Source organism: Phyllostomus hastatus, unplaced genomic scaffold, assembly GCF_019186645.2.
Source record: "Phyllostomus hastatus isolate PE091 unplaced genomic scaffold, TTU_PhHast_1.1 phas_scaffold_93, whole genome shotgun sequence".
Classification (NCBI taxonomy): domain Eukaryota; kingdom Metazoa; phylum Chordata; class Mammalia; order Chiroptera; family Phyllostomidae; genus Phyllostomus; species Phyllostomus hastatus.
In genome coordinates, this window is record NW_025334042.1 from 23,238,351 (window position 1) to 23,259,220 (window position 20,870).

The 20,870-nt window shown below is 35.1% G+C and overlaps 1 protein-coding gene across 2 annotated transcripts in view; it reads left to right on the top strand.

The window, feature by feature from the left end:
* The window catches only part of SENP1 (SUMO specific peptidase 1), a 55,145-nt gene that overhangs the window by 16,149 nt on the left and 18,126 nt on the right, over positions 1 to 20,870 (top strand). For both annotated transcript variants that reach the window (XM_045829426.1, XM_045829427.1), the window contains exons 6-13: positions 2,184 to 2,355; positions 9,162 to 9,265; positions 9,347 to 9,630; positions 12,414 to 12,468; positions 16,010 to 16,048; positions 16,888 to 16,972; positions 17,205 to 17,360; positions 18,930 to 19,061. In XM_045829426.1, coding sequence (XP_045685382.1) covers positions 2,184 to 2,355; positions 9,162 to 9,265; positions 9,347 to 9,630; positions 12,414 to 12,468; positions 16,010 to 16,048; positions 16,888 to 16,972; positions 17,205 to 17,360; positions 18,930 to 19,061 — 1,027 coding nt within the window. The remainder of the gene's footprint in view (positions 1 to 2,183; positions 2,356 to 9,161; positions 9,266 to 9,346; positions 9,631 to 12,413; positions 12,469 to 16,009; positions 16,049 to 16,887; positions 16,973 to 17,204; positions 17,361 to 18,929; positions 19,062 to 20,870) is intronic.

Here is a 20,870-nt window from a genome sequence, read left to right on the forward strand (position 1 = left end):
TTCACATCATCTTACTAGTTATTCATCTCAATTGATAGTCCTTATCTGGTAATAATTTTTTAAAATTGAGGTATAATTGATATATTAGTTTCAGAGTACAACATAATTATTCCATATTTATATATGTTGTGAAATGGTCACCACAATAAACCTAGTTAACATCCATCACCATATATGGCTACAAAATTTTTATGTGTGTGTGCTGAAAACTTTCAAGGTTTAATCTTAGCAACTTTCAAATATGCAATATAATATTATTAACTATATTCACCATGTTGTACATTATGTCCCCATGACATTTATTTCTTTTAAGATTTTATTTGTTTTTAGAGAGAGGGGAGGGGAGGGAGGAGAGGGAGGGAAGCATCAATGTGTGATTGCCTCTCACATGACCTGGCCCACAACCCAGGCATGTGCCCTGACTGGGAATCAAACTGGCAACCCTTTGCTTTGCAGTCTGGCACTCAATCCACTGAGCCACGTCAGCCAGTGCCCATGACATTTATTTTAAACAGGAATTTTGTACCTTTGGGTCCCCTCTGAGCTTATAATAATTTATTAGAGTTAATGAGATAATACTTCTCTGATTTTATTATTTTTCTATATTTATTAATTGACATTCAGCTATAAAGGAGAGCTCTTTTTCCTCCATAGCTGGAGCTGTTTGGTTACCCTGAAATACACTCCCTACTGGGAAGGCAGGATATATGATCAGATCTTTCTTTTATTACCAGTTTTAGAGTAAGGTTTTTTTTTTTCAATAGCTGCTTCATGTGGTTTAAATGAATTTTTCTGTTCTTTTTCCTCTAGTGTCATTATGGATTCAGTGTGTTTCAGTCCACAACAATCATTTTTTATAAATCCTCACCTGTACAATCATTTTTTAAATGATTGCATTCTCAGTACTTTAGTCAGTGGGAGCTCCAGCTTACTTCTGTGTCTGACCCAACCTTCTAATTGTTGGTAGCACTCTTGCCTTGCTTTCTGGCATTGCAAAATGCACCCATACTATTTCTTTAGAAAAAAAAATCTTTTTCATTAAAAATATAAATGCAATACACTCTCTAGGAAGCATCAATACAAAGACATTGAAGGGAATTCGTTGTATCCTCACCAAACAAATACTATTGCCGTTGCCATCTTTTCCTGGTTGTGTTCACCCATCCTAAGAAAATAAGCTAGTTCCTTAAACTCTAAAGCCTTGTTACTTTCTCCACTCTAACACACATAGAAACTACTGGAGTTTGAAGAGTTGGAGTATATGTGCTTTTTATTTTCTTTAGGCCTAGTCTGATTCATTTGGACCCAGACCACATATACTGATTTAAAGAGCTGATTTTATTGAATTCAATTTAGTCCATTATGTATCTGTATTTTGCATTCTCAATAAAAGGAAAACAAGAAAAAAGAAAAAAGGAAATTTTATTATGTTGATAGCAAGTACCTCAAACTTGGTTGTTAATGATAGATGAGGAAGAGCACATAGAAAAAAACTTTGTTTACCTATCCTTAGAGATAAGACTGGATTTGAGTTTGCAAAAACATTTTTCCTGCCAAGTGTTCCCATTACTTGGGGTGCAAATAATATAAAGAAACAAAAACAAAATCCTACTTCAGAGGAGGTAAACATTGAGGCCAGAAGGAGAGTTTGCAGAGTGATGCAGCCTAATAAAAACGCTCTGGTTGTTTCTGATGAAGGATGGGAGCCCTCTGTTGGTGTTTCAGGAAAATTTAAAATTCAGTTTAAAAGCTTAGTTGAGAGGCTTAGTTTTTATCCACTTGCATATTCAATCTCAAAATAATTCCCTTCAAAGGGCTTGAGGCAGGGGGCCTGTAGGGAACAGAACTCAGGTTTCTGAAGAAGTCTTAATATACGCTTTTTGTCATATCACACTAGTCTGTAATTTCTGACTAAAGGAACTTGCGTAGATTATGAAGCTAAGACATAAATTTTAGGTGTTTGATAATTACATAGTTTGGCAGTCTGAAGACCTCTTACGTGGCAGATTCTGATGCAGCAACCCATGTATCATTTCTTATATATATCCCTTAAATGGTACATCTATCATTCTACCTGTTAGTTTTTCATTTTTTGTTATTTCTTGAATGTGAAAGTAATCACTGGGTTAGATTTTCTTACTGTACTGTTCTTATCTTTTCTTACAAACTTTTTTTTTTTTTAGTGGATTATCAAACACTTTTACGGGAAAGTCAAACCATCACTGCCATGTATCTGCATATGAAAAATCTTTTCCTATTAAATCTGTCCCAAGTCCATCTTGGAGTGGTTCATGTCGTCGAAACCTTCTGAGCCCCAAGAAAACCCAGAGGCGACATGTTAGTACGGCAGAAGAGGTAAGGAGAACCTGCAACGAGAGCTGCAGTGAGAAGCGTGCCCTCCAGTTTGGATGTTTATTAACTGTTCCATTTACTTAATCTTTTCTATGTTTTTTCTTTCTTACTCTTTTTAAGTGCTGTCGTCTGTTCTAAAGAAATTAAAGGATATTTTAGTGTAGGACTTTATTATTTTTCTTGCCATCTTCTGTTTCTGTTGGATATTCAATTTAATCTTCATTATTATCTGAATAGTTCCTCATATATCAAACTATCTCTCTTCTCTCTTTTTTTGGACCCTTTCTAAACTTTTGTTTCATGTGGCAAAACTGTTAACCTTGCTGGATTTGATAAAATACCCATGCTTACCTCTTACTAGGACAATTTTTCCTTAGTATAAAAGAAAAATCAAGAAGCAGCTAAATAATTTACATCCTTTTATTATAAGTAAGATCTTTGAGATCATGGGTTTTTCCCCCAAAAAACATTCTCTTAACACTTGGGTTGTTATATTCATTTAGTAAACCTAAAGGAAAAAATAAATTCTGTAAATATATTATAGCATATAATTTATACAGTAGGAAATGTACTTATACCTGTTCAATTAAATATTTATTATGCATCTAATTGGCTTTGGACTGAATGCTATGGAGATACAAATGAATAATAATGACCTTATATTTATACAGCATTAGAGTGTCCAGTGTGCTTTGCACATTATTGTTTTCCACATTATTGTTTTGAATCCTTTTAACCCTGTGATATAGGTAAAAATGAGATATATCCACATTTTATTGATTTGGAGAGTAAAGATCAAAGGTCATACAACTAGTAACTGGCTAGCCTGCAGCCCAGGTCTTCTGAAGGATTCTAGCCTGGTGTGCCTTCTGTTATACAACCTGGTGATGTGGTTCCTTCCCTTTGGAGCTTACAGGTCATGGAGTCAATTATATAATCTGGTAATGAAGATCTCTTAGGTGGCAAACTTGATTATTTGTGACTTAGTAAAAAATGGCTATACATTTTTTTGGTTTGAAGTTGTATGGAATATAAACTATTCAAGCAGAGGGTGGCAGAACTAGTAAATCACAGTAGGGAAAAGGAGAGACAAGAAACTGGCAAGAGTTGGTGATAAGAACTGAGCAATAGTTACAAAAAAGACTTAATTTTTCACTGAACCTTTTGTATTGGGTTCGCCAAAAAGTTCATTTGTTTTTTTTTTCCATAAGATGCCTCTAGTAGCGCTTAGTTGTCTTTAACTTCATTCAAAACAATTTTGTTAGATTGTATACTGACAGCTGTCATATTAGCGTCCATTAAAATAAAATTTATCCAAATAGGTGAATTTTTGTGTAGCCATTTTAATTTTGAAGATGGAAGAAGATATACAATATTCTTGGCATATTATGCTTTATTATTCTCAGAAAGGTAAAAATGCAACTGAATCATAAAAGATGATTTGTGCAGTGTGTGGAGAAGGTGCTGTGACTGAACGAACATGTCAAAAGTGGTTTGCGAAGTTTCGTGCTGGAGATTTCTCACTGGGTGATGCTCCATGGTCGGGTAGCGCAGGTGAAGCTGATAGAGATCGAATCTAGACATTCATTAAGAACAACCACCATTATACCACTCAGGAGATAGTCAACATACTCAAAATACCCAGTTCTATAAAGTTATTGGTGAAAATGAAAAATGTGTTTTATTTTACAGAAAAAACTAAATGGACTTTTTGGCCAACCCAGTACTATTGAATTTAGTACTGTGTATGTATTAGTTATTACATACATAATTTTTTTTTAAGTACTGGAGTTGTGGGTTTATGTTTCTGCTGGAGCCTTGGCAGCCTACTAGGTAAGAGAAGCTTGCAGGGAGGGAGACAACAACAATATGGCAGCTGGATACAGGCCTGCCAATACTCCCCTGTGCTGCGTGACTGCTCCTGGGATCACCAGGATTCTTTAGACTGCCTGTGTTCACTGTAAGCTCATCATTCACTCACAAGCCAGCCAGTCCTTTGGGGACCACTCAGCCTCTTCTCTGTTTGCCTTCACTTCTAGCCTGAGGACTTGGGCTGGCTGGGCCACAGGTTGGGACAATGGAGGACATAAAGATAGGGTCCTCTTCCTTCTGCAGTGTCAAGAAGATGCCAAGGATTGAACCTATGCCATGAAACAAGAGATAAAATTTTGCCTCACTTGTTTTGAGATCTATATTCCGCTATGAAAAGTGGTAGTGCAGAGACATGGAGTAACTCATATATAATATGAATAAGAACAAATATTGGACCAGACTTTATTAAATCAAACTTCCAACAGATTATTTAGGTATTTAGTCTTGATATTATAGGTAACCTGGATTAAAATACAATACTTTTTTCCCCTGGGACTAAATAATTTATTGATTGGAGCTTACACACTGGAGAAGTTATTTTCCATGGACATGTTAGGATCTCCAAGGGAAATGAAGTTGCTCATGTTAAAGAAGGAAAATGATGTGTTAATCTTACTCCTGGATTTGTCCATCACCTTCAGAAATATGAAACCATCTGCCAAATTAACACGACGATGTCACCACTACACTGTTCATTGTTACAACAGGGCTTTGAAGAGAATACATGAATAAGAATTTAGAATATGCAGGTGTTGGCTGTACTACCACTTGGCTGATGGCTGACTCAAGGGCACCATTAAAAAACTGTACTATCCAGCTCTGGTGTAACTCAGTGGTTTGAGTGCCAGCCTGTGAACTGAAAGGTTGCTGGTTCGATTCCCAGTCAGGGCACATGCCTGGGTTGCAGGCCAGGTCCCCAGTTGGGGGCATGTGAGAGGCAACCACACATTGCTGTTTCTCTCCCTGTCTTTCTCCATCCTTTCCCCTCTTTCTAAAAATAAATAAATAAAATCTTTTTTAAAAAATGCTGTACTATACAAAAGGGTAACCACTACACACATGTGCTATTTAAATTAATTCAGATTAAATTTTAAAAAATTTAGTTTCTCAGTTACACTAGCTACATTTTTTCGAATTCATTAGCTACATGTGACTGGTGGCTACCATACTGGGCACTGCAGATACAGAACATTTCTATTGCAGAAGGTTCTGTTAGTGCAGTTACAGAGGATGTGAATTTCAGCTTAGGAAAGAGAAAATACTACAGGACAGTAAGAATGTTAAGTGGTAAGTACACAAGCAGTTTCTTTTCGATTATATGTTGCTTCCAGACATGCTTTTCAGCCACATACTGAGCAACATTTTAAGGTGTTGGACTTTCTTAATGATGACACTGATGCTTTTATTCTTTTTAAAAAAATACTTTATAATAATTTTATAAATCAAGAATTTTGGACTTAAAAACAGAAAATTGTTGAATTATGCACCTTTCATACTTGGAATTTATATTGTATAAAGCCATCGCTTTAAACAAAATCTGGGGGGGACTTATGAAGTTATTTGGGTAATTTATAACAAAGAGATTTAGTGGTTTGCTAAAATTTATTTTGTGTTCTTTGTTAAACTTTTATAATTTTACAGTTCATTTTTATGATGAAGCCAGTTACAGAAGCATCTACATGCCAGAATCTGCCACATATTTTTCTTAATAGAATTCAGCACCTTAATTATCCTTACACCGTTTTAAACTTTCCTTGGTCCTTATTAGGCTTAAAACAACAGCCAATTTTCTTTACTTTAACGTACTATCCAGTTATTGCTTCCTTTCCTTTTAATTTCCTAATTTGCTTACTTAATGGAAAACAGTTTAATAAATGATGTATAGAGAAAGATGTTTTCTTTATAATACCAGGTGCTCCCCAAAATGATTATGTTTGCTGTTTCAAGTGACTTACCTCTTTACCTTTTCTTTTGGTAAAGCCAAATGTTTATGTATGTTCTTTTGAGAGTTGTCTAGACTAGTTTATCTTGGTCTGTAATAGTTTTAAATGAACTATAATATACCCAATATTTTTGTTTTAATGAAGCCCCCAAAAGAAAAGTGCTTTGCATAATTTTTTAAAAAATAAATTCTTGTGCCCTCCAAATTAACATGTAGAACAATGGAAAGTTCTTAACTTTATTCTTATAATTTCTTTTTTAAGCTGTAAATTAGTTTAAATTGAAAGTATGAGGAGGCTTGAAGAGACCTCAGATAAGTATTTAGAATATGGAACTTTTATTTCTGTTTATGTTGTCTAATGACTATGAGGTTTTTTGGGCTCTTGCAGAAGCTTTTCTTTGATTATATATTTCTTGGAGAAAATTACTTTGGGGGGACTTTTATGTGTGTTAAATTGATTTAAAAAAATCCATTCTCACATTGAATTATTCTAGATTTCTTACAATTTGTATTACCCAGTCATTTAATGGTACATTGGTACTTCATAAGTATAAATATTTATTCAAAGAAAACATTTTGCTGTGTGTTGTGAAGGAGAAGGGAATTATTTTTAACTTTTTTACAGTTGAGGTCTTTAAGGTACCACAAACAAAGGACCTTTCTGTCTCACTGTTCTCAGTGTTCTCTTGAGGTCTTTATATGATGAGGCTCTTTCTTCATATCCCTTTGTATGCAGAGTAACCTGTTACACCGTTTATCTGCTTTTCTTTCCTCCTCATGACATGATAATGCAGTCAAAGCTTTTTATTTTTATTTTTAAATTATACTTTATTGATTATGGTATTACAATTGTCCTGAACTTTACCCCCTTTTCTCTGCTCCAGCCAGCAACCCTGACTCCCTCAGGCAGTCCGCCCCCATGGTTCATGTCCGTGGGTCATGCGTATAAGGTCTTTGGCTACTCCATTTCCTATACCCTATTTTACGTTCCCATGGCTATTCCGTAACAGAGAACATTACAAATTTGTTTTTTCTCTTGGGTCTATTTTTTCACTTCATGAATGCTCTCAACTAGTTCTACCTTATCTTACCACTCAACTATTCAAATTTAAGGATAGCTTTCCCTTTAGGAATTGTCATACTTCACAGTTCAAGACATATCTTCTTAGATCAGTAACATTATACTGACAATACAATTGAAATTTACTATGTATCAAAAAATGAATCAAGAAGAAAAAAATTTAGTCTCTTTACTTTTGAATAGTTTCTTAGTTCATCCTGACTTTAACATTTGTAACAATAAAATGCTAATGTGCATATTGAAATGGCACAGTCCAAGATGCTGTTATCTCCGGCACAAAGTATTATAATTATTTTGTGAAGATTGGTGGTTGTATTAAACCATATATAGGATTTAAAGTGAAAAAAAAATAGAGGGCATATTATTTAGTGAATGCAGCCCATTGCTTTAGGGCAGCGATTTTCAACCAGCGTGCTACAGAGATTTTGACAACATGCAATCCCTCACTAGTCAGGGGCACTGACCTGTTTTCCCTTAGACTGTCAAATAAAAAAAAAATGACGACAGCCAACATAGTAATAGCTGTCTGGTGTGCATTCCATCTTGAACTATAAATATGTAGGTCATATAATAGAGTTGCATCTTATTGGCTACATCACATAATAAGGTTGTGTCTGATTGGTTAATTCTTGGTTCCAGAAATCTTTGGAGTAAAAAGGGTAGGTAGTTACTATTAGGGATTTTTTGGGTAAATCAATCAAAATTTTACCTATTCTTTTTCACATTGGGTATATATATATATTTTTTATAAATTTTTTTATTTATAAAAATGTATATATATTGGATGTGTTCATTTATTTATATATATATAAATAAAATTTCAGTATGCCAGAGAATTTTATTAATTAGTTTATGTGTACCATGAGATGAAAAAGGTTGAGAATTGCTACTTTAGGGGATCTTTTAGAGTAGATGTTTGACCATGGTTACAAGGCCTAATGCAATCTGGTTTTCTGCTAAGTGACCTCATTTCCTACTGGTCTTGATTCACACTGACCTTTCTGCTCTTTGAACACATTAAAGTACATTCCTGTCTCAGGGCTTTTCCATTTGCTCTTCCTTTGTCTGGCATACTGTTACAAATTTCTTTGACTTACTTCCTCCCTTTACTTAGGTTCTAATGAAATATCACCGTTTAAGAGAGGTCTTAATCTGTTTCCCTGTTACCCCCTCATTGCTTTCTATAATTTTGTTCATACTACTATGTATAATTTTGTTTATACTACCTGACTAGTTTTTTTTGTTTTTTAATCCTTTAACTGTAATATAAGGGCAGGAACTTTATCTTATTCAGTTCAGTATCTCTAGTGCCTATAGCATAGTCAGTATTTAAGTAAATAAATGAATAAATGAAACTTACGGAGCATGTGCTTTCCCCCAAGTTCAGTACTGGGAGTTATGAAAAGTAAATACATATGTGTTGCAGATAAAAACTATCTCTGGAAAATATACCCTTAAAGATCTACGGGCATAGACAACTGTCAGCAAGATGTCGCACTCAGATCTTGACTGTTCTGGTTACTTTTGATTTTTCTAGCAGGTATCAAGAATCAAGGTTTTTTTTTAAATCTCAATTTAGAGGTCCTCAAATGTTTTATTACTGAGACTCTATTAATTGGCTTAGAAATGGTTGCCTATTGGCCTTCTGGTTTCATATCCTATAGTTTCTGTGCATTATTTATATATAATGCCCCATAATTTTCCAAAATATGTTATCTGGTATTTTCTTCACTAAACTTCTCTTATATCCCCTTTATAATTCTCTAGAATATCCTTAGTGAACCATAATTCTTAATTATCTTAAGGACTCTTCCTGAGCTCTGGCAGGGCTTCTGGGAATCTAGATGCTCCATGTTTCTAGATGCAGAAACACTTACCTTATTGGGTGTGTTTAAGATTTTTTTCTTTTCATAGACAGTTCAAGAAGAAGAAAGAGAGATCTACAGACAGCTGCTACAGATGGTCACGGGGAAACAGTTTTCTGTAGCCAAACCCACCACACATTTTCCTTTACACCTGTGAGTAACAGAGACACATTTCAAATGAGTTTAATTCTGCATGTGTTATATGATATTGAAACTATATTCTTCTCTTGTTAGATCTCGATGTCTTAGTTCCAGTAACAATACTTTAAGAGACCCACTGTTTAAAAATGGAAACTCCTGTGCAGCTCAGATTATTGCCTCTGATTCTTCATCATCTGGATCTGCCAGCATTTTGACTACCCAGGAACAGCTGTCTCACAGTGTATATTCCTTATCATCTTATAATCCAGATGTTTCTTTTGGATCCAAAGATTCTGATCCTCTCTGTCAACTCCAGCATGACCACTCTCTTCCACATCAGCCAGATAATTTACCAGTTTCAGACACACCATCCAAAGGTAAAAATGGTATTGTATAACTATATTTTAATATACTCTAACTATATTTCCTAATAACCAATTTATTGGGTCTATGTGAATTATAATGCAAGATTGTAAGGCACATGTAACTTAATTAACATTAATACTTAAATACATATAATTCACTTATCCATGCTGTGAATAAACTTATAAGTAACTTTTTTCTTACATGGAGATGCAAATGATTTCATATAGCATTTAATTAAAAAAAAACATTTTATTTATTTGCTTTTAGAAAGAGGGGAAGGGAAAGAGAAAGAGGGAAAGAAACATCAGTGTGCAAGAATTGGGGACCTGGCCCACAACTCAGGCATGTGTCCTGACTGGGAATTGAACTGGGGGCCTTTTGGTTCACAGGCTGGCATTCAGTCCACTGAGCCACACCAGCCAGGGCTCTTACAGTATTTAAAAGTTTAACTTTCTAAGCAGAGTCTGGAGTCAGTTTAAGTTAAGCTCAATTACTTCAGTACTTTCTCTGTTTTTAGTACTTTTACAGTGAAAAGTACAGCTGACTCTTGAGCAATGAGGCAGTTAGGGGGAAGCAGCACTGACTGCTTCCACCCTGTGTACTCAAAAATCCATGCACAACTTTTAACTCCCCCAAAACGTGACTCCTAATGGTCTAGTGTTGACTAGAAGCCTTGCTGATATATAAACAATTGATTAACACATATTTTGCATGTTATATACTATATTCTTACAATAAAGTAAGCAATAGAAAAATGTTTTTTAGAAAATCGTATGGAAGAGAAAATACATCACAATATTTATTTTTTTTTAAATCCACATATAAGTGGACCTGTGTAGTTCAAACCCATGTTTTGAAGTGTCATCTGTACTCTGATGTTCTAAGAATTTTAGAAAATCAATTAAGTATTGAAGTAAAAGTTGTTTTTTGTTTTTTTGTGTTTTTAATTAAAAATAATTTTCCAGCCCTGGCTGGCATAGCTCAGTGGATTGAGCGTGGGCTGCGAACCAAAGCATCGCAGGTTCGATTCCCAGTCAGGGCACATGCCTGGGTTGCTGGCCACGGCCCCCAGCAACCGCACATTGATGTTTCTCTCTCTCTTTCTCCCTCCCTTCCCTCTCTAAAAATAAATAAATAAAATCTTAAAAAAAATAATTTTCCTAGCTGGTGTAGCTAAGTGGATTGAGTGTGGGCCTGCAAACCAAAGCATTGCCGGTGTGATTGCTAGTTAAGGCACATGCCTGAGTTACAGGCCAGGACCCCAGTAGGGGGTGCACTAGAGGCAACCACACATTGATGTTTCTCTCCCCTTCTTTCTCCCTCCCTTCCCCTCTCTCTAGAAATAAATAAAATCTTTTTAAAATTTTTAAAAAATATATATTGTTGTTCCATTACAGTTGTCCTTATTTCCCCCCTATTGCTCTCCCCTGCCCTCCCACCCTCTTGAAGTAAAAGTTCTTAATCAGGTAATACTTACAAAACCTGTACAATGCATTTATACATTTTAGAATGGTCAACAAGTTTTGCTTTTTCATAACTTTCAGCTAATGGAAATATTCTATCTCTTAACATTCTAGTTAATTAAGGTTTGCTATGATAATTTTCCTCTTAGTTTCCTCCTCTTTAGGTATTATTATGTATGTATTTTTTGGTATGTATTTAGGTATATAACTTAAAGTAAAGCTTAGGTTAAGTTAGACATTAGGGATCTTTTGATAGGTCTATCTTTAAGGTTCTCCTTCCTCGGGTCATTTGACTTTTTTTCTAATCTATTTTTCACTTTCTTAAAATTCTCACTGGGGAATTAAAATTGTTGGTGGTGTCCTTATATAGCTACACATATTCATGAAAACTTGTATTAAATTCTGTGAGGTGGTTTAACAAGAACTGCAATTTTTTTAAAAAAGCCTTCAACCTTAGAAACACATTACATGGCTGGTGCTTCGGTACATCTAAACTGGGACATATGTACTACATCAAGCTGTTCATTTACTTTCCTTATATTATTTAATAAGTATTTTAAGTGAGGTTTTAATCACAGTGCTTTAGAGCACATCCTTTAGAAGGATGTGATTCTTTATCACACAGAAAATAAAATGATGCAATGATAGAATTTGTACTTTTTATTTACTCTTTTTTTTTTAAAGACTATTTCTTTTCAGAGGGAGAGAAACATCAATGTGTGGTTGCCTTTCGTGCACCCCCTGACTGGGGACCCGGCAGCAACCTAGGCATGTGCCCTGACTGGAGATAGAACCAACAACCCCTTGGTTCACGGGCCAGTGCTCATTTCACTGACCTACACCAGCTGGGGCAGAATTTGTACTTTTGACTGCTACTTTTCCTATAGCTGTTTCCTTTTGCTCTCTTTTCCCTTGCACTCTCCCTCCCCTTCACCTCTTCCTTCCTCTTTGCTCTTTCGCCTTATTCATTGTCATGATAGTTCATGAACTAAAGATTTTTGAGATATCTTGGCATGTTCTTGTTCCCCAGAAACAGAAAGAGGACGTGCAGAGAACCAGCACAGCCCAAGAGTAGAGGCCAAAACAATATAACTTGTATTTCAGAGAGGCTGCTTTATTTGTGAGGCAAGCTTTCCACTAAGCCCATTCTTGGCTCAGGGAACATGGACCTGCTGCCTCTCTTTCTCTTCCATTTTATCTTTATCTTTATAGTGTTATTTTTATGGAAATAGGACATAACAAAGTGTGGGAACTTAAACTGTGGACATCTAGAATATGTAACTGTGTGGAATTTTATCAGTAATGACATGCTCTTGTGTTTCTTTGTTTAGGATCAGACTCTGTGATTTTACTCAAAGTGCAAGATTCCCATACTCCAACTCCCAGGTAAACTTTGGAAAAAGGACATTATTAGCATATATTTTCCCCTCTCTTTAATTATAGTTTCTTTACTAAGAGTTATGTAATATAAAACTAAAACTGCCTCATTTCAGACCTCTTTCATGTGTTGTTTGAATTATTTCAATAACTTTCTAGGTGGTCTTCCTCGCTCCAGCCTCCATTTTGTTCTTCATTCCATCTTCCACCACGTCCTTAAATCCGTTCTTTGCATTGTTTTATAATCCGTCTTTCATTCTGTAACCAGAATGATCTAAAATGCATAGCTGATCATTCATTAAACTCCCTCAAGGATGGCTTATCAGACAGAGAATCCCAAACTTCTTAATATTGTATACAAAGCACTTTCTTCATAAACTTCTCTTCCTATCACACATTCTTTCCTTTAACAAGTACTTATTTATAGCTTGTGTGCCAGATGCTAGTACAGACATTGGGGATAACAGCAGTGAACAAAACAAAATCTCTTACCTAAAACAGTTTACATTTGTGGTATTGTTCTAAGTTGATAGATTTTCCCTTGCTATCTACCCTTTAGACATCTGGCTAATTCTTGTCAACTTTTTACATTGTGTAATAAATGTGTTCTCATGTTTTTAGTATCATGCACTAAGTAGCTCCTTACTGCTACCACTGATCTCTGGCTTTCTCTGTTGGTTATGTCATTTGTTCACTGCATCAAAGGGATAGGCTCCATCCTCTTATGCTCTCCCTTTATTAACTGCAGTGATGGTGAGGAGGCAATAGAAGAGCATATTTATTGCCAAACCCCAGTCTAATGGTGATTAGGAATACTAATTCTTAAGAGCTAGATTAAGGAGCAAGGGCTACCTTCTGAGCCCTTGTTTTTACTTTCACTAGGACAAACTATAGAGATTTAAGAATTGAAAGGGATTCTAATCTGCAGATTTTACAAATCCTAAAATTAAGTTTCATGGTAATGACTTGCTCAAAGTCACAAAATATAATGAGGGACAGCTCCATGAGTTCTCGGTCTCTTAACTCCCACTTTGGTGTTCTGTTTCTTTGTTCTACATATCTAAAATTTTCTTTGGAAAAGAGTTTATTCTTTCATTTGTTTCTGTAAGAGATCCTTCACTTAGGACTTGGCAAGGAGATGAGGAAGTTTGAGAAGAGCAAAAGGCCCTAGGACATATAGTTAACATGCCTGTAACTTGAATGAAATTGATCTCTGTCTTTGGAATGGAGTTGTGTTGCTGATTCTCCATTTTGGTTCATTCATTGACTCATTAGCTGTTTGATATGGATTGTTTGGGGGGATTTTCAGTATCTACTTCATTTTGGTTGAAAAATATATATACGTATGTGTGTGTGTGTATATATATATATATATATATAAAGATTTTATCTATTTATTTTTAGAAAGGGGAAAGGAGGGAGAAAGAGGGAGAGAAGCATCAGTGTGTGGTTGTCTCTCACGTGTCCCACACTGGGGACCTCACCCACAACCCAGGCGTGTGCCCTGACTGGGAATTGAACCAGTGACCCTTTGGTTCACAGCTCATGCTCAATCCACTGAGCTAAGCCAGCCAGGGCTGAATATATATATATATTTTGTTGTTGTTGTTGTTGCAAATACACTATTTTAAAATGTCAAGCTGCTTATATTTTTCAATTACAGTTGACATTCAATATTAAATTAGTTTCAGCATAGTGGTTAGATGTTTATATAACTTAAGAAGTGATTCTTCTGATAAGTCAAGTACCCCCTTGACACCATATGTAGTTATTACAATGTTACTGACTATACTCTTTGTGCTGTACTTTACATCACCATGGACAATTTTGTAACTACCAATTTGTACTTCTTAATCCCTTTACCTTTCCCACCCATCCCCCTATTCCCTTCCCACCTGACAACCATCAGTTTGTTTTCTGTGTCTCTGACTTTGTTTCTCTTTTGTTTGTTGATTGGATATATTTTGATTCAAGTAAACTGACAAGAAGAATTCTAAAAACCTGTACAATTTGATTAAATCATTAATAAAGCTGTCAATCTGAACCATTTGGGAAGAGTAATATTCTGGCTTAATGTAGTATCTTGATAAGTGATGTACTCTTTCACATAATGTTGGTCTCTCATGCAAGTAAGGAGCTATGCTAAACTTAATTTCTCTGTTGAACTTTGTGTCATCTTTTTAACTATAGTACAGGTATAGAAGCAAATAGAAAAGTAAGAAACAGTAATTTGACAATTGCATTTAGAAGGGTTTCTTGACTGGAGACTGTCCAAGTACAAAAACAGTTTTGCTGAAGTCAGTAGGATGCAACACAAGAGAGAATGCCAATAATACATGCCAGAATATCGCCTGATGCAAAACTCAGAGCTGCCGAAGAGCACGAGTCATAAATAGTTTCTGAGACCTGATGGGAAACCTGTTCTATTGGATCTGACCTCATCTGTTTAGGAATTCCTCTTTACTCTGATGCCCAGGAACAGGACACATTTGTCAGGCAAATTACTGCTATGTTCTTACTTAGAGGAGCTGCATTTTATGCACATATGAAAATGTACCTGAGTATCATATTGGTGCTTCTGCATAAAAGCAGGGACATAATGCAGTCACCTGTCTGCAAGTTCAGAAATCTCACCCTTATTTCGTAGTGGGTTGGAGCCAGCTCACAGCAGCTTATAAGAGGTAATCAAATTTTGAGAGCTAGTTATTAAACAGCCTTTATTTGAAAACAAAGGTAATAAGTATTCAAAAGTCATCATTTTCTACTCATTTTATTGTTCTATGTTCTCAAGGTATCGTAACTCTGTGGTAGAAATACTATGGAACTGTGTGCTACTGCACATCTCTTCCCAACTTTGCATTCAGTGATGTCACGTTGGTAGGTTGAAATGGGCCGTGGTGGGAGCATTTACATCGTGGAGAATTCCCACACCATCAGTCAGGGCATGATTTATTGTTTTGTTGATGGACTAGTTCTAAGAAAGTGATGGAGAAAATATCAATAATGCCAAGTAAAAGTATGTCATGTCTGCAGGGATTACATTGTGAATAGAGTGATAGACTAAAGGTACATTCTTCCATTATTCAGAAGCTGTTATCTGATTCAGCAAAGAAGCTGCTCACATTATTATTGACAAGCAACTGAAGTGAAGTTATATGTGTCATTGTTTCACTATCATCTTACTTGTTAACATAAATGAAACTATGAGCCACCATGCATGTTGGATCTATACTCACTTGTCAGTTGCCACCAAAGGTTGCTATGGATACAGAAATTTGACAAAAATCAAGGAATGCATTCTGTAAGAATCAATTGTAATACAATCAATAAAGTATATTTTATTATGAAAAAAAATGATATGTATGCAAATGACTCATTTTATTTCTTTAGTTCCCAACTACGGTTTTATGTAATTCAGGTTCTTGTATTTATTCCATGCTTGTAAAGCATTCTTGTAAATTACTAAATGATTGTTTTTCTTGATAACAATATTTGAATTTTCTCAATAGCCTCCTGCTCATTTATCATATTTTTCTTTTCCCACCCATAGTCCTACTTTTTTCCAGGCAGAGCTGTGGATCAAAGAATTGTAAGTTATTATTTTTGGTATCATTTTTTTCTTCTCCATCATGTCCTAATTTCAGTTAGAAGAAATCAATTAGCCAATCATCCTACCTGTGTTTAGTCAGTAAAAATTCACTATTTATAGCCACTTATAAAACAACTTTTAAGTTATTGGGTTTTAAAATTCTCTTGGTGTTAGGACATTTCTATGCTCAGGTTTATTAAATCTAACAATTGTTGGAGCTAACTTGAAGTGAAAAATATTTCAAAATTAGCAGTTATTTAGAGAGAAAAATAAATGCCTTTATTTGCACATGGATAAAACAAATTTATTGACCAATTTCTATTTCTGGAGTTTAATAAAATCACTAAAAGTTTTTAGTCTTCAATTTTAAAGACTCACTTTAAGTTGTCCAAACCTCCAGTCTTGATTTTTTTTTTTAAAGAAAAATAGACCCATATTATTCCTTTGGTTCATAAATACAATATTTGAATTAAAACCTCAATGATATTTTATATTTTCTCCTTTGGGATTTAGTCTCATTTTTGGATTTCCAAAATAAAGCTTAATTTTCTCCATAATCTTAGAAGTATGTTTTTTTTAAAGGATTGCATGTTTACAAATATCCATGAAAGGCATCTGTTCACATTTGGCAACAAATAATTTTTATCATTTCAATAAAAACAGGATAATTTCAATAACACTGTGTGCTTTCACTCTGTCTCAAAATATAAGTATAGTGTTAAGTTAGTACAAGGAGTTTAAACTTTGTATATGAGGGTTTTATGTTTACTGCTCGGTGTTCATCAATAGTGGGCTGATGTTAAGAGAGTGGTGTGCATTTGTGTCACTTCGTTTTCTAGAACTAGTGTTTATGATTCTCGAGCACGGGAACGATTGCGCCAGATTGAAGAACAAAAAGCACTGGCATTACAGCTTCAAAACCAGGTAAATAAAAGTTGGGATAAGGCTCTAATTAAACAGCATATCCAAGTTGAAACTAATTTGGAAAGTTACATGTCTTTGGGGTCAAAGCTGTTGTAATTGCAAGATAGAATGATACCATAGCGTTGCATGATAAGTGGTAAATGTTCTTGATCTATCCTGCTAGTACTACTCAGTTTACATAGAGAGAGAACATATTTCTTTATCCCACTTATTCTGAAGTTCTGTCTTTTAGAGATTGCAGGAACAGGAACATTCAGTACATGATTCAGTGGAACTGCGCCTTCGTGTACCTCTTGAAAAGGAGATCCCTGTCACAATCGCCCAAGAAACAGAAAAAAAAGGTCGTAAATTAACTGATAGTGAAGATGAATTTCCTGAAATCACAGAGGTAAATTACATAATGTAAATTTTTGCACTAGTAAGTGTTGTGTTTAGAAACAATGTTTTGTATGAACTTAAAACATAAAAGTAATGGAACATATGGTATTTAAATTGTATTATGCCAGAGGGGAGGAGAATTGGGGGACTGGATAAGAAAAGTGAAGGATTAAAAAGCACAAATTGTTATTTACAGAATAGTCATGGGGATGTAAAGTACAGCATAGGGAATATAGTCAATAATATTGGAATAACTGTATGGTGCCTGGTGGGTACTGGAAGTATCGGGGGGTAACACTTTGTAAAATATATGATTGTCCAATGACTATGCTATATACCTGATATTAATATAAAATAATAGTGAATATAAATTGTAGTTGAAAAGTAAAATTTAGGCCCTCAGCAGTGTGGCTAGGTTGGGTATTGTACCACAAAGCGAAAGGTCAACAATTGGATTCCTGGTCACGTCACATGCCTGGGTTGTGGGTTTAGTCCCTGGACAGGGCGCATGAGAGAGGCATCCGATCGATGTTTCTCTCTCTTTCTCCCTTCCTCTTTCTCTAAAAATAAATAAATAAAATCATAACAGAGTATATTTTTAGAAAATGAAGAAATTATATTGCATACTCCTGCTTTCATTTGTATCACGGCCCAGTCTTGGCTTTATTTTTAAATGAGTATTGAGCATTGAGGAAAGAATTGTGGGTGGCTTTTAGCAACTTCAGTGAAAAATCATTTAATAAATTTGTGTTTCGCCCTGGCTGGCGTAGCTCAGTGAATTGAGTGTGGGCCGTGAACCAAAGTGTCGCAGGTTCGATTTTCAGTCAGGCCACATGCCTGGGTTGCAGGCCACAGCCCCCAGCAACCGCACATTGATGTTTCTCTCTCTCTCTTTCTTCCTCCCTTCCCTCTCTAAAAATAAATAAATAAAATCTTAAAAAAAAAAGAAAAGAAAAGCAGGCATTTGTCCATCATTCCTAAGCTAATCCTTTCACCTTATTAAAAAAGGAAATTTGTGTTTCATGTGCAGTAAGCTGAGCTTTACTATTAAGTAATAAAAACTTGGTATAAGATTTGGAAAATACATAAAGTCTATACATATTAAAGTAATCCTTAACACAGTCTTTTGTTTGAAAAACTCACATAGTTGGTGAGTATAACACATACAGTGCTGAATTCCATGTTTTACATTAAAAAGAACAAAAAAAATTCAGGAAAATGTATCTAAAAGAGACCATCTCTACTCCCTTCTTACTTTTTGGGAAACATTCATTCTATTTCTCAGGAAATTGGATCAAAAATATAAAATATAATTAGGTCTTCTCATAGACTTAGAAAAGTTGATAGTGGGAACAGTATGAAACAAAGATCTGAACTGTTGTGCTGAAAAAGAGAAGGGAGGCCAAAGTGGGATGAAAGTAAGTAATCGAAGATTACTGCTGGAAGGACTAGAAACCAAAATGTGTTAGAAGTAAACAGTTGATTAATAATAAATAGTCTGGGGATTGTGTGGGGCTTGGTGAGAAACATGTGTCTAAAGCTATGTATGTTTAATCTCCAATCCCTCTTGGTTCCCTAGGAAATGGAGAAAGAAATAAAGAATGTATTTCGTAATGGGAACCAGGATGAAGTTCTGAGTGAAGCATTCCGCTTAACCATTACACGTAAAGATATCCAAACTCTAAACCATCTGAACTGGCTCAATGATGAGGTAATTGTGCACCTGTTTTTATATTCAAATAGTAAGTGAACATTAAGTGGAAACTAAAGGCATGCCTTGGCTGGTGTGGCTCATTGAATTGAGTGCAAGTCTGTGAACTGAAAGGTTGCTGGTTCTGTTCCTGGTTGGGGCACATGCCTAGGTTGCAGGCCAGGTCCCCAGTTGGGGGCATGTGAGAGGCAACCAACTGATGTTTCTCTGGCACATCGATGTTTTTCTCTCTCTCTTTCTCCCTCCTTTCCCCTCTCTCTAAAAATAAAATCTTTAAAAATGTATTAAAATATATATATATATATATTTATATGTAACTAAAGGCATTATCTCACTGTTTCTTAAAGTGGATGGCCTGCATCAGAATCAGCTGTTACAGGTTCTCAATTCTGAATAAGTATGAAGCAGTGTGATAGAAATGTACATTTAAAAAAAGGTGATTTTTATATACTTCATAGTCTGATTTAACTTAAAGTCTGAGAACTGCTGATTTACTTTTTTATATATTAACAATTTGGACACTGAGGGAGAGGCCATTTACTCATTAGTATTGTCACTGTCTTTATGGCACTTATCCTGCAATTCACGTTTGGAGAAAATAATTTATAGCTGACCAAGCTGTAGCATGAAGGAATACTTTCCATGTAGGATTCCATTTCTACTTCCCCTCTATCTCTGCTTGTTCTAAGTCACTTAGGTTATCAGTTATAAGCTTTCTAAAATAGCCTATTTTTAAAACTACCATTGAAAAAGTTACATTATTAAATATTTAATGTGTTGGGTCAAAAAATGTTATGGCCCTCAGCTTTTAAGAGTTCTAATTATTTTAAGTAAATTGATTACTTAAACTGATCTGTCCTATCCATAATACCTATAAGAGTTTGTTTTATTTGAGAAGGATATTTCCACAGCAAAAAAGGAAAACAGTTTGCTTTCTTTCCCTAAGTACCTGCCTCCTTTTTTAGGCCCACTAGCAGCATTCCTGCCTGTTATTTTGAGTGCACTCAAATTTCCCAACTGTGGAGAATTTTTATATACTCAGTATAGGAAGCACTAAGTAGTCTGTCTACATACCTATATCCTGGTTTTGTATGCTAAGGACCTTCCAAATACTGGGTTGGCTAAAAAGCCCATATGTGTTTTTTCATAAAATAGAAGACACTTTTTTCACCAGTAACTTTATTGATTTGGATATTTTGAGTATGTCAGCTGTTTGCCACATGGTAGAACATAGATTTTTCTCAATTAATTGTCGATTTGATCGCTGTCAACTTCAACTGGTCTACCTGACATGAAGCACCAACTAGTGAGAAATCTCCAGCACGAACCTTCGTAAACCACTTTTGACACTTTTGATCAGTCACAGCACCTTCTCCATACACTGCACAAATCTTTTTTATGCGTTTCAGTTGTATTTTTACCTTTCTTGAAATAATAAAGCATAATGTGCCAAAAATGTTGCATATTTTCTTCCACCTTCAAAATTAAAATGGCTACACAAAAATTCACCTATTTTGATAAGTTTTTTTCAAATGCATGCTGATATGACAGCTGTCACAATACAATCTAACAAAATTGTTTTGAATGAATTTTTTTAAAGAAAACTAAGTGCTACTAGAGCCATCTTACGGAGAAAAAATGAACTTTTTGGCCACCCCAATAATAATATTGGCTAACAACATCTGTTGAGCATTTACCTCATGTTAGGCACTGTTCTAGTGTTTTTTGTTTTCTGTTCATGGAATGGTCACCACAACCCTTGGAGAGGTAGATTCAATAATTTTATCATCTCTATTTTATAGATGAAGA